The sequence below is a fragment of the Sturnira hondurensis genome, unplaced genomic scaffold (assembly GCF_014824575.4).
Source record: "Sturnira hondurensis isolate 20B ecotype Veracruz unplaced genomic scaffold, ASM1482457v3 Scaffold0013994, whole genome shotgun sequence".
NCBI classification, from domain to species: domain Eukaryota; kingdom Metazoa; phylum Chordata; class Mammalia; order Chiroptera; family Phyllostomidae; genus Sturnira; species Sturnira hondurensis.
The window spans coordinates 461,443-475,709 of NW_028086625.1; the positions used below are offsets into that span (position 1 = coordinate 461,443).

The following is a 14,267-nucleotide window of genomic DNA, read 5'->3' on the forward strand; positions in this document are numbered from 1 at the left end:
CTGAGGTGCTTTATCTGCCATCTAGTGGTCATGCTACCTGTGTAGGTCCTTTTCCCACTATTGCTCTAGAGTACCCCAAATATTCCACAACTCTGTCTGCTGTCTCCACCATTGCAGCATTTGTTCACTGGGTCCTCCCCCATTACATACAGCTGATTGTCCGGACACTTGTCCCTTTGCCACCCCTTGTCCCTTAGGCTCCTAGATCCTATTGTTACTTTATTTGTATCTGATACCTTTCATCAGAACCCATGAAGCTTACTTGCATCTTATTTCCCCAACACACGCCATTTTACTTTTCTCCTATTTATCTACAACACCAAGATAGGGTTCAGTGGGAAGGGGTTGGGTGACTGCACTTAGTCCTCTAAACCCAGCAGGCACAAAGGATGGTGGGACAAGGTTATCTCTTCTTTTCCTAGAACTATTTGTCACTCAGGCAGTCAATAAACATGTTGAGTGCTGCTTATGGCATTGCAGAGAGCAGTGGATCAAAAAGATACCTGTTCTGGGCAGGGGCGAGACTCACACTACAGTAAGTAAATTGTATTAGGAGTTGGTGCTATTCAGTAGGTCTGGGGATTTGGAATGATGAGGCTGCGGGTAGGTATTTTAAAATAGGACAGTCGGGGAAGGCTTCATGAAGGTGACACTGAAGCAAGAACTTGGAAGAAATGAGGGGATTGAGGCATGAGAATATATGAGGGAAGAGCATTCTAAACAAAGTGAATAAGTGCAAAGTCCCACAGGCTGGATTGTGCCTGCTTTATTCAGGAACAGCTAGGAGACTGTGGCTAGAGCAGAGGTGAGAAGAAGGGATGAGTCAGAAGTGATGGACCTGATTGTCTAGTCCACAGTGGACTTTTGTCAAAAACTATTTCTATTCCCATCATTGGTATATCGCCGATAGTGTAAAACCTTACTGGCAAACTATAGTGTGAGCAAAGCTGTCAAAGGAGTGCAGAGCGGACGGGGAAGTTGGCTTTGGACTGGGGTGCAGTTTCCCTGAGGGCCTGCTGAACGTTGCTGCCATTTGAATGGAGCTTGGTACAGTTTTCCAGGCAGAGGAGAAGGGGTGAGGGGTTAGGTTTGCCTGGCAGTGCTTGACACAGCAAGCACCCGATAAAAGAGAACCGCAGAGCCGGGAGAGCCACGTGCTAGGCTCTGGCCGGTTAAAGAAGAGTTGAGAGGTGGCAGGAAAACCCAGTTCAGGGCGTGAACGTAAAAGGCTCGCAAGAAACGGAAAAGACCCAGGTGTCTGCCCAAAGTCTCAGGCATGCGCAGTAATGCACTCGCTGGTCTAAAGGCCTGCCTGCCTTCTCAGTCTAGGCTCCACCCCGTGAGCCCTGCTGCGGATGATGGGAGGGGTTAAAGGCGGGACGAAAGTCAATTAAGCGCTCTTGACCAATCAGCTTGCGGGATATTCGGCCTATGATGAGAGGAGCTGAGAACAAAAAGGAAGGCCCGCCCCCTCCTCCCCGCCCCGCCGGCGATGAAAACCGGGCACCGGCGAAATCACGCCTCTTCAACCCAGCCACGCCCTTCATTCTTGCACTGCCTCACCCCAGGGAGCAAGAGCGATTGGCTGGGCGACAACCTCAAAGGGCGGGGCTGCACACGGTCACAGTGGAAATAAGCTAGCGGTGTGGGAGTGGAGGCCTTGGGAGGCAGAGCAGCTGGGCGGGTAAAGGCCAATGAGTCTCCAGGCCGCTTGTCCCAGAAAAGTCATCTTCTCCAGAACCTTTAAAATTCCTGCTTCCCAAGGTACCTCAAGGGACTAGGACTGACTGCTTCACCTCTTTCCTCCCTGCAAAAGTCCCGTATGCCACCATGCGGATGTACCAAATGAGAACGAGTAGGGGAAGCGAATGGTGACTGGTACGCTGGTTACTAAATGCTGCCCACTTGCTAGCAAACTTCTAGCCAGATAGGAACTGAGTACTAAATAACCTCTACAGTTCTCCCTGGCGCCGTTCCAGGGCTGGCACATTTCCTGGTGGGCACGCAATGGCCGCGTCCCCTCCCGCGGCAGACGGGTCTCTTGGTACGCGCAGTCCGAGGTGAGTCCCCTCCTGCCCACTTCTCCGTGTCCAGCGCGTACGTGCGCATGCGCGGAGCGCGGCGCGCGCGGTGGTTGGGTCGTAAGCTGTTCGGCCCTGGGATCCGCGGGGTCTCCACGAGCAGTGGGCTCTGAGCCGCGAGCCGCCGTGAGCTCTCGGGTTCGAACCGACGCCAACGAGCCCGGGGGCATCGCCCGCAGCGGCCAAGCTCATGGACGGCTGAGCGGGACGCCGCCTCCGCCTCAGCCGCCGCCGCCGCCGCCGCCTCCTCCTCCTCAGCCGGCGGCGGCCCGGGCCCAGCAGCCATGGCCGAAGACTACTGGGACGGGCGCCTGCGGCGTACAGGAGGAGGAGAAGGAGGTCGCGCGGCCTCAGCCCAGGCCGCCGCCCCAGGCGCCTCCGCGCCGGCCCCGCGGCGCTGAGGTTGCACGCGCGCCCCCGCCGGTGAGCGCGTCACCGAAACGTGGGGTGGGGGCTGCCCTTTTCTCTTTCAGGACCAACCCAGACCCCGGGCGGTGCCCAAGGGTCTGGGCTGCACTACCGGCAAGGTCCCCCTCCCCGCAGCGTATTGCCCAGAATGCAGCAGGGCAGGGGGTCATTCAGGGCCTCCCTGACCTTGGCCCCGCCCTGGGCCAGGTCTGGGAGCTGGGGTTGGGAAGCACTGTGGGTGCTAATGGGGAACGGCGTGACCAAGGACTAGAGGGTGTGGAAATGGGTGCCAGAGTGGCGAAAGTCGAGGTTTGCTAATGGGGGCCTGAGTTAATGAAGAGGTCAGAGCTGTGTAAGGTTTGGGGCCCAGTATGTGTTAATGGGAGGACAGTGCAATGGATGGAGGGATCCAGTCGTGTATAATAGGCAAGCGGGTGTTATGGAAGTGCTGAGATAGGCAAATGGGGTTCTAGCTGTAGAAGGGCCCTCTGAGTTAACAGGGATGGGGTGGTAGAGGTACCAGAAAGTGTGCTAACAGGATCAGGGTTTGAAGCCCTGTGTGTGGTGATGAGGGTCCGGATGGTGTTAAGACTGTGTATTCGTCCATGAGGGACTGCAGTGTGTGAGGGTCCAGAGTGGAAGGCAGGGTAGTGGAAGAACTCGAGTGTTGACAGTTTGCTAATGGGGGTCATAGCTATACAGGGTATGTGTCTGTAGTAAAAGTCTGGATAGTATGAGGCCCAGTCTATTCTTTAGGGGGCAGAATGGTGGAAAGCCTGAGCCTGTGCTAATGGCTATCAGTTGTGGATATATGGGGGGGGGGGGGGGGCNGCCGGTGAGAGAAGTGTGTGAACGTAAGTGTAAGAGCTTCAGTGTATTCAGGGTGAAGATAGTAAGACACACTAGTGTGTGTCCATGAGGACTGGGAATGTGAGACTCTGGGGCAGGTTGATATATGAAGTTTGAGTGACTGCTAATGTGGGTTTAGAGCCATGGAGGAGCTTAAATGTGTGCAAGTGGCGGGGGGGGGGGGGGGGGGAAGCAGAGCTGTATGAGGTCTGGAATATGCTAATGAGAGTCAGAATATTGTGAAGACACTGTGTGCTTGGGTCTGTGGAAGACTGGTATGTGTTGAGGTTCCAGGGAGTGCTTATAGTGGGTAGAACTGTGGAGGGTTTCTCGTGTGCAATGAGGAGGATAAGGGCTGTGAAGGGATCCAAATGTGAACCAGCAGGGGTTATAGCTGTGGAGGAGTTGAAGCAAAGAGAAATGAGGAACAGGAATAAGTGAAGGTCTAGGTGTGCTGGTGTGGATTAGAGCCAGGGATGGCTGAAGTGTGTGCTAATGGGGGTTTGGGCTGAATGAAGACCTGTGTGAACTAATGAAGGTCAGGCCATTATAGAATAGTGTGTTTTTCCCTGGAGATAGGGCTGTAAGGGATCAGGGTGTGCTAATGGGGAGGCACTGTGTGAGGCCCAGTGTGTGTTAATAGGGGTCAGGGTGAAGTGAAGGTCTAGCTTGTGCTGATAGGAGGTGGCAAGGACAGGGTAGTGGGAGGACCAGAATATGTATTAGTGATAGTCATAGCTGTGGAGGGGGGGTCTGAGTGTGGGCGAAAACAGTTGGGTCAGGGATCTGCACAGTTCACTTTCTGTTAATAGGATTTAGGGCAGTGTGAAAATCCATTGAGTGCTAATGTGGGTCAGCTGTAGAGGGTCCCAAGTGCATGTTAATAGGGGTCAGAATCATGTAGGGGGAACAGTGTGTTAATAGGGGGTGAGTGCTATGGAGGAGCTGACAGGCAGCTGGGCCTGGGAGGAGCCCAGGAATGTGGCGGTAGGAGTTAACTTAGAAGATTCTTGCTCTGTTGGGGCTTTGTGTGCTGGCGGCAGTTGGAGATAAAAGGACATTGCGGGTGCTGATAGCAGTTAAAATAGCAAAAGAGTTTCTTGAAGGTCCAGTGTGTGCTCATGGGAGTCCGGACAGGATGAGGATGGTATGTTCCTGTGGGAGTTAGAGTGTGAAGACTGCTTCCTCAGTCATCGGGGTGGCGTGAGTTTGGTGAGTGTCCTTGGGTATGGGAGTATTCGAGTTTTACTGTATATTAATGTGCAAATGTCTCTATTCACAGGGGCCTGCACAGGGTGGGCCTGCACAGGGTCCGCCTGCTGGGGGTGTTGCATGAAACAAAAATTTTATACCCCACCTTCCTAAAATCCCCCCAGAATTGAATTCTGGAACATGTCCAACTGCTGGAATTTCCAGTTAGAGGTCATGGACCCATGGCTCCTTCTGGCTCCCTACTCACTGTCCAGCCAGCCCTACACCAGGTCCTCCACTCCCTGTCACAACAGTCAAATTGACTTGGGCATCTGTGCCATATGGACACAAGACAGTCTTTGGGGGCTGGCCATGCCTTACATTTCTCAGCCTTGGGTCCAGTGTTCAGCCTCCTGGGTCAGGATTTTGTTGTTATCCTGGGTTATCTGGATGGACCTCATCCTCTTTACTGAGGTCTTTCTACTAGGCTGGCCCCTCTGTCCCTCCCAAGGGTGGTCAGGTCAGGCAGGCAGAAGCTGGGTATGGGGACCACTGGAGTAACACCTGATTTCAAGGTAACAGATGACCCACTTCTCTCCTCGGATCCAGCCCCAGCCTCATCCTCGACCTCCTATCTAGCTTCACTTCCCTTGGGCCCAGGGCCATCTTAGGCCCTGCTGTGAGTCCAGATGGTTCCTGGGCCAGGTCTTTCCCCCTCCTTACTGGCCCAGAGCCCAGGAGGAAGCAGAAGAAGGCCAGCCTAAGCCTTTTGGTGGCCCTGTTCCCTCCAGCAACCACATCTAGGTAGGTCATCTTCCTGCCGCTGCCAGCGTCCCTGAGACACCTTGTCTGGGATTGTTCATGACTAGCAGGGATTCACCCTGCTCACCCTATAAGAGGTTGGTTGCAGGCCCTCAGCCCCCCGATTTCACTAATTTCTGCTATAAGCACTTTTTGAGCATCTACTCTGTGTCAGTCACTGTCCCATGTTCTCAGGGCATGGACAGAAATCTACCCTGAAGGAATTGATCTTCTAATTATGGTGGTGAGGAGGGAGACAGTAAATAAATAAAGAAACCAAGAAGTAGATGGTGTCATTTCTGAGAAGGTGATGAGTTCTCAGGGATAATTGTCAAGGTGAGGGAGCTCAGGATGGTTGAGATTTTTCATAGGGTTATTTGTAGAGCAGGGGTGTCCAGCCTGCAGCCCACAGGCTGCATGTGGCCCAAGATGGCTATGAATGCGGCCCAACACAAAATCCTAAATTTACTTAAAACATGAGATTTTTTTGTGTGATTACACCTCGCAATGTATTTAATGTGTGGCCCAAGACAACTCTTCTTCCAATGTGGCCCAGAGACACCAAAAAGTTGGGCACCCCTGTAAGGGGCTATCTATGAAAAAGGTAATACCTGACTGATGTGGCTTAGTTGGTTGGGCATCATCCTGCAAAGCAAAAGGCCCCAGGTTTGATTTCCAGTCAGGGGAACATGCCTGGGTTGCAGTTTTGGTCCCAGTCAGGGTGTGTGCAAGAGTCAGCCCCTCGAGATCGCTGTTTCTCTCTCACATCAATGTTTCTTTCCCTCTCTTTCTCCTTCCCCTCTCTAAAATATATAAATAAAATCTTTTTTTATTTTAAAGAAAAAGGTAATATTTGAGCAATGGTCCATAGTGGGTGACAGAGTGAGCTGTTTTCAAAAACTGGGGGACAATGCAAAGGCTCTGAGAGATAACTGCTGGGTTGGTTGCAAGACAGCAATTAGTAATGATTGAGGGGGAAAGTGAGGCCAGAGAGGTAATAAGAATGAATGGGGTAAGACCTTGTGGGCCACATTGAGAACTGGGACATTTATTGGAAGTTATAAGGGAGATGTGGCTCATTCTCAAGTAGGGGAGTTATGTGATCTGGTTTGTAAAAATCTGGGTGGGACCCTGTAAGTCCCAAGCTGATTGAATCAAGCAGCCCTCAGGACAGTTGGTATGCATTGAGGTTCCCCCCGCAACCCCAGTTAGTGGTTAGGTCTGCATAGGACCCTCCCTACCCCACCCCCCTTACCTGGGTAGATCAGTGGGATAGTCCACTAGTCACCATGACAATGGTTGCTAGGAGAGGTGGGAGATCCTTATAGCCATAAAGATCCCTTGGCAGTTGGGGGTGATGTTGAGCTGGTGCCGGCAGAAATTGCCATCCTGTGGGTATACCCAGGGCCATGTCAGTCGTTCTGAGGTCCTGGGCAATGCCCCCGCCCCACCCATGGTTGGGTTCATCACTGATGCTGTATCCAAGAATGCCTGCATTGGAGCCGTCTGCTCCCACAGAGAAGCTGCCCCCATAGATACCGACGTTCCATCAGTTGAACCCTTGCTCTCAGCCAGCCACCTAAGACTCAGGACTCAAGTAGGCTACTTAGGAACAGGGCCCCCAGGGGGTAGCTGTAGGTAGGGAGGCACTGCTTGACAAGGGTCCCTCTCCAGGCCAGGTTTCCAGGAATCCTTAGTGGTTCCAGAGTTCCACAGTGGTCGGGTGGACACTGGCACAAGTTCATGTCAATGTGCCTCACTAGTTTGTGATGGGTTTTAGGGAGCCTGTGGTGGTCAGGCAGATGCTAACATGGGGCCCATTCCCATCTATACCCCACCTCCACCCTCACAGGTAGCCATGGATCGGATGAAGAAGATCAAACGGCAGCTGTCAATGACACTCCGAGGGGGCCGAGGTGTAGACAAGACCAATAGTGCCCCTGAACAGATAGGTCTGGATGAGGGTGGCGGTGGCGGAGGCAGTGACCTTGGAGAGGCCCCCACCCGTGCTGCCCCCGGGGAACCTTGCTCTGGGCGGGCACTACTCAGCTCTGCACCAGGTGAGCCTACTGACCCTCTAGACTGATCCCCAGGTGCTGCCTCCCAGCTGAGTTCCTATTAGACTTGGTGGTGTTTTCACTTTACTTTCTCCATTTTCTTCCCATTCCCTGCTGTCATCTCTTGCCCTTTCTCTATCTGTCCATCTTGCCCCTTTTGTTGGCTTTCTGCTGAGGCCTAGGGGTGGAGGGTGCCTCCCTGCTGCAGCTGGCCCCAAGCCTCCTTTTATCTTTCTACACTCTGCTAGCCCCCTTAGGCCCTGAGGCACATGCCTGCCTTGGACCTTTAGCTGCCTCTGCCTGCCCCTGGCTGCAGGCTAGCTGAAGTCTCAGCTCACCCCCGGAACCAGGTGCTCCACTAGGTCACTATTTCCCCTGCTCCCTTCAAACTTCCTGACCTGTCTGAACCTCCCTAGGCCTTGCCACTCTCTCCCTGAGGGACCCTAGACTGCTCTGGGGCTGGATGCACATGTATATGAAGAGGGAATATATTTGTGAGGAAGAGGGTGCCCTGGGGCTCCAGATTCCACCTGGCCTTCCCTCCCCGTCCCCACCACCAGAGATTGTACACGAGGACTTGAAGATGGGGTCGGACTTGAAGATGGGGTCTGATGGAGAAAGTGACCAGGCTTCAGCCACATCCTCAGATGAGGTGCAGTCGCCAGTGAGGGTGCGCATGCGAAATCATCCCCCACGCAAGATCTCCACCGAGGTGCTTAATCCCCTGTCAGGGCGGTGGCGGGCCTGAAAAAGAGGGTTGGACCTGAGGCTATGGAGCTTATGGTCCTGTTTCTCCTGTCTTGCCTGCTAGGACATCAACAAACGCCTATCACTACCAGCTGACATCCGGCTGCCCGAGGGCTACCTTGAGAAGCTGACCCTCAATAGCCCCATCTTTGACAAGCCCCTCAGCCGCCGCCTCCGCCGTGTCAGCCTGGTGAGCATCTGTCCTTTCCTCCTCTTCCTCCTCCCATTTCCCTCTCTTCCCCCCACCCCTTCCCCTGAGCTTGCCTCAACCTGCCTCCTCTACCCAACAGTCTGAGATTGGCTTTGGGAAACTGGAGACCTACATCAAGCTGGACAAGTTGGGCGAGGTGAGGGACAGCCAGGAGGTCTATGATAGGGATGGGGGTCAGTGGGAACTCCCTGCAACCTCAAGTTTCCTCTCCTGTAACTGTTCCTCATTCCCTAGGGTACCTATGCCACTGTTTACAAAGGCAAAAGCAAGCTCACAGACAACCTTGTGGCACTCAAGGAGATCAGACTAGAACACGAAGAGGGGGCACCTTGCACCGCCATCCGAGAAGGTACTGACATCTGGGAAGATCTGCCCATGGCTTCCCAGGCACTCCCCATGGTGCACCCACACACGTCCCACGATGAGAACAGAGACTGGGGGGTTCTGGTACTTCCCTCCTGATACTCTGGGCTTCATAAGAAAGTGTACATCACTCACATATTTAGGTAATAACCAAGGTAACCAGGAATCTGGTCCTGTTTTGATGAGAGACAAATGAATTGGACAGCAAGATTCTTGCTTTGGTTTTAAGAACATCCCTGAAAGTGCTCACCAATTTACCTGATACAATAATTATGATCAGAACGTCACATGCAAGGAATTTGAATTGCATAGAAATGGAGTGTGCAAATTCAGTTTCACGTGAAGCTGCAGGCCTATGTATGGAGGGTTAAAAGCAAGGCCTCTCTCTAGAAACTCACAGTGGGTTTTGAAAACTAGTGCCACATAAGCATGAGGCTGCAATCCCATGTTCTTGTTCCATACTTTTCTCTGAGCCTTAGTTTCCTCATCTGGAACATGAGGATGTACCTTCCTGGCATCAGATGGGTTAGAGCTGGTGGCTATGAGCCACCACTCCAGACAGCACAGAGGAAGAATGAAACCCTGGGCTTGTCCTTATCTAGTCCTTGTCTCTATCCTGAGAGTGGGGCCCTGACTCTTCCCCTGTGTTACGTCCCCACTTCCTGCAGTGTCCCTGCTTAAGGACCTCAAACATGCCAACATCGTCACGCTACATGACATTATCCATACGGAGAAGTCCCTCACCCTTGTCTTTGAGTACCTGGTAAGGTTGGGTGGCAGTGGGTCTTGGGAGAGGGAATTGGGAGATGGTCAGGAACCACATGATATGATCCTCTTTCCTCTGCCTGCTTTTCTTTCCTTAGGACAAAGACCTGAAGCAGTATCTGGATGACTGTGGGAATGTCATCAACATGCACAACGTGAAAGTGGGTGTGGGGCAGGAAGCAGGGGCACAAGGGGGCTCCTACTCACCCACTCCACCCCACAAATCTCCCAGAAACGACTTGCCATTTGGCTTTTTTGCTAGGAGCCATTGGAGGGCACTGGGACCCTGTCCTCTTTTGTGAGACAAGGCTTTGGGCTCAATGTCTGTGGGAGGGAAAGCAGTGCCTGCTGGGAGTCAGGCTGCTGGATACTCTTTGACTTCTGCTTGCCATTTCTGGGTCCCCAGCTGTTCCTGTTCCAGCTGCTCCGTGGCCTGGCCTATTGCCACAGGCAGAAGGTGCTACACCGGGACCTCAAGCCCCAGAACCTGCTCATTAATGAGAGAGGAGAGCTCAAGCTGGCCGATTTTGGTACCCTTGGACTCCCCTTCTTCCCAGTGATCCCCCAGCCTGCCTCTCAGGCTCTCCCTTCTCCTTGACCACCTAGTTTTAGTCCCCTAGACTGCCCAGGACCACCTCAATTCCAGCTGCTCCCTCTCTCTACCTACCAGGTTTGGCCCGGGCCAAGTCAATTCCAACCAAGACCTACTCCAATGAGGTGGTGACACTGTGGTACCGGCCCCCCGACATCCTGCTTGGGTCCACAGACTACTCCACCCAGATTGACATGTGGTGAGGGCAGGTGGAAATGTAGCATGGGCCATGTAGCAAATGGGGTGGCTTGGTCACAACAGCCAACCAGTCAACTGCCTCCCTATTTATTCACTGTGCCCTCCCTGCCCAGGGGTGTGGGCTGCATTTTCTACGAGATGGCCACGGGCCGGCCCCTCTTCCCAGGCTCCACAGTGGAGGAGCAGCTGCACTTCATCTTCCGCATCTTGGGTGAGGAGGCACGAGCCCTAGGAGCTGTGGGGACATGCAGGACGGCTCTGTGAGATGTCTAGGGTAACGCCTCTTCCCACCAGGAACCCCAACTGAGGAGACATGGCCAGGCATCCTGTCCAATGAAGAGTTCAAAACACACAACTACCCCAAGTACCGTGCTGAGGCCCTTTTGAGCCATGCACCCCGGTGAGGCTGGTGGGTGGGTGGGTGTTAGGGGCCAGAGTATCCAAACTCAATTTAAAGCAGGTCCCCTTGTCCTTGTGGTAGACTTGATAGCGATGGGGCTGATCTCCTCAACAAGCTGCTGCAGGTGAGACTACCTTCCTGAGCCAGCCTTGGGCATGGGGGGGTGTGGGCAAATGGGGAACTCTGGGAGTGGGGACGAAGAGAGGCCTATTCTATGAAAATGTCAATACTCCATTCTGCCCCGCCCCCCCCCCCCAACACACTCAGTTTGAAGGTCGCAATCGGATCTCCGCAGAGGACGCCATGAAACACCCATTCTTCCTCAGTCTGGGGGAGCGAATCCACAAACTTCCTGACAGTGAGTGGAGCTGGGGAATGGAGTGGTCTGGGGGGTGGCTGTGGGGAACAGGATTGCCTACAGACAGCTGAGCAGGTTGTGTTAGGACTCTGGTACAACACCTCTAAGGGAGTATGACTTTGTTCACATGTGTGATATGTTTATTACAAACAAATTGCTCAGTTTTCAGTTCCTTTACATTTCATGGAAATTCTCAAATATATATTACAGTAGATACAATATCACTTTACTTTTTTTGATTTTTAAAAAGATTTTATTTATTTTAGAGAGGAGAAGGGGAGAAACATCAATGTGTGGTTGCCTCTCACGCGTCCCCTACTGGGGACCTGGCCCACAACCTAGGCATGTGCCCTAGACTGGGAATTGAACCAGCGACCTTTTGCTTCACAGGGAGGCACTCAGTCCACTGAGCCACACCAGCCAGGTCTCACTTTACCTTTTTCTTTTAAAGTAAGCGTTTCCTTGTAAAGTACATACTGAGAAATGCCCAGATCATAAGTATACAGCACAATGAATTTTCATAAACTTAACACACATGTGAAACCAGCATACAGGTCAAGAAACAGGACGTCAGAAGCTTCCCCACCCCAGAGTATACTCTTGGTTCCTTCAGATATTCCCAGCCCCTCCCCAAGAGTTACCACTAGATGGGCTTCTAACAGCTTAAATAAATTTTCCCTGTCCTTGTACTCTGCAGAAATGGAATCACATGGGGTGTTCTCTTTTTACATCTGACTTTTTAAACATTTTAATGTGGATATTAAAATTAGATTTGTTTATATATTAGACCAAATAATAATATGAGTCCCAAAGTATTGGGTCAGCAGCTCATGGTCAATCTGGTCTTATCCCTACTCCCTCTGAATATTTTTAATGAAATCCCAGATGTATTATATACATCTATAAATAATTTCAGTGTGTATATATAAAGTAATTTTTAAACATACAATAACATTGCCCTGGCTGGTGTGACTCAGTGGATTGAGTGCCAACCGGCGAAGTGAAAGATCGCCAGTTCGATTCCCAGTCTGGGCACATGACTGGGTTGTGGGCCAGGTCCCCAATCGGGAGCGTACAAGAGGCAACTGATAGATATATCTCCCACACATCGATGTTTCTCTTCCTCTCTCTAAAAGTAAATAAAATCTTTTAAAAAGTGAACATATAATATCATTACCACACCTAAAGAAAAATTAGCCCACTTTGCATATCTCTCTGCTGGACCTTACCTTTATTTAAAGTAAACATTTCTTTGCAAAGCACATACAGAGAAAAGCCCAGATCATAAGTATACAGCACAATGAATTTTCATAACACCCATGTGAAACAAGCATATAGGTCAGGTCAAATCCCAAACACTATCCATCACCTAGACTTAGGTGGTAATTGCAATACAGTTATCACACTTGACAAAAGTAGTAATGATTTCTTGGTGCCATTTAATAGTCCATATTCCTTTTATCCTAGTTGTAGGTGGTTTGCGTGTGGGATTATTTGATAGATGAAAGTCAAACCTTTCAAAGAAAGGGCAACATTTTCTAATTTCCCCAATGGGGCCATATGGGACGTGGGGTCCTGGATGACCCCATAGGTCATTCCCTACTTCTCTCTCTCCTCCACCCACAGCTACTTCCATATTTGCACTAAAGGAGATCCAGCTACAAAAGGAGGCCAGCCTTCGCTCTTTGTCGATGCCTGACTCAGGTAGGTATTACCTTCATCCTCTTCCCTGCCCCTTCCACCTACCCGCTTATTCACCAACAGCCATCAGCTCTGCTTTCACCCGCAGGCAGGCCAGCTTTCCATGTGGTGGACACCGAGTTCTAAGCCAGAGACCCAGGCCCCCGCAGGCAGCAGCTGGTGGGATGCCACACCCCTCACAGGGCAGCCCCCAACTGCGTTATCCCTGCTTGCTGCCTGCCTACCTGCCTGATTCATGCTCACCTGCCCACATGTTTTCTGCTGCCTGTCCAAACATCCAACCGTTGGCCTGTCTGCTGGGTGCTAACAAAGCTCTCATCGCTCTTTCACCTGGTCTGTCTCTCTCTCTCTCTCTCTGTCTTAGTAGTTGCCAGCGGACAGCATGGCTGTGCCAGCCTCCCACACTGAGGCCAGGCCTATACTCCTACCCATCATACCCTCCCCCAGGACCACTACCCCATGGCCAGCCAGGGGTCGAGAGCTAGCCCAGGCTGGAGATCTCAACTCACAAGATGTGGCAATGCCTTGGGTCTGAGGTTTCCTCTGCCTGCTCTCCTGCCTGCCCCACCTGCCTCATGTTGTGTGGGCCTTTTTTTTTGTTTCATTCATTGTCGTTTTTTAATTATTTCAAATAAGGTTTTCATTTTTTAAATGCAATATCTCTGTATACGGACTGGCTGGGCCCCACCCCCTGCGTGTGGCCCTCCCACAGTATTTTGTGCAATGAAGCCCCACTCCCAGCCTTTCCAAGGCAGGAACACAGCCCCTATTCAGAACCCTGACCATCACCAGACCCTGGGGTTAACTAAGGGAAAGCATGCCTCAACCATTCGCCTTCCTACCCCACCCGCCTGCCATCCCCAGCCGTAGAAGTACCTGAGGACTCCTGGAGACTCTGGGAAATGGATGAGGTGGGGGGACCCCACTCTTTCCCTCCTGCAGTTCTATAGCTGGGGCCTCCTTCCTTCTCAGGGTCTCCTTGGCCTAGCCCTCTTGCCCCCCATCCCACTCGGTGCTGTTGAGTAGGGGCCCTGCCAGGAGCTGAACAACTCAGCTAGGAGCCATAACGTGTATATGTGCACAGGCAGGGACAGAGGGACGCGTAGGGGGTTGTGCCCAGATGTTAGCCCCTAACCCCTGGGGAGGGTGAGGCAGGGCAGGGACAGTCTCTGGGGTCAGTCCCAGATGGGTGGTTACCTCCCCTTCCTCCACTCTAAACCCTGGGGCCCTCAAATGGGGTGGGAGGGCATGGGTGGGGGCCCTCTCAGTGGGGTTTGGGAGGTTGGGTTCCTGAATGCACCATAATCGCTGTATTAAATATTAAAAAGTCTAAAGTGAAAAATGTGACTGCAAATCCCTATAGGGGTGAGGGTGGACTTGACCCAGGGTGAGTACTAGGGCTTTGGCAAATTCATGACTGGTCCTCATCATCTAGGAGAGTACTGGGAGTGGGCCAGGACATGTCACAACTGAAAAAGGCATCTGAGGGGTTACACATACAACAGTGGAACACTGAATTGAAGCAGGTAAGACAGGCTGAACAGA

General features: G+C 52.1%; 1 protein-coding gene across 5 annotated transcripts; it reads left to right on the forward strand.

Annotated features, from left to right (window-relative positions):
* The first annotated feature begins 7,182 nt into the window (after window positions 1–7,182).
* Window positions 7,183–13,480, forward strand: CDK16 (cyclin dependent kinase 16). 5 transcript variants are annotated; one of them, XM_037062369.1, is made up of 15 exons: window positions 7,183–7,390; window positions 7,948–8,099; window positions 8,199–8,324; window positions 8,425–8,481; window positions 8,580–8,694; window positions 9,377–9,471; window positions 9,572–9,634; window positions 9,880–10,003; window positions 10,144–10,264; window positions 10,377–10,474; window positions 10,558–10,663; window positions 10,724–10,787; window positions 10,931–11,021; window positions 12,648–12,725; window positions 13,087–13,480. In XM_037062369.1, the coding sequence occupies exons 1-15, from the start codon at window positions 7,189–7,191 to the stop codon at window positions 13,128–13,130; spliced, it is 1,536 nt and encodes a 511-aa protein (XP_036918264.1). In that variant the 5' UTR covers window positions 7,183–7,188; the 3' UTR covers window positions 13,131–13,480. The 5 variants fall into 5 exon arrangements, with proteins under 5 accessions (XP_036918264.1, XP_036918265.1, XP_036918267.1 ...); XM_037062370.1 differs by having other exon boundaries at window positions 13,090–13,480; XM_037062372.1 differs by having other exon boundaries at window positions 10,745–10,787.
* The last annotated feature ends 787 nt before the right edge of the window (window positions 13,481–14,267 follow it).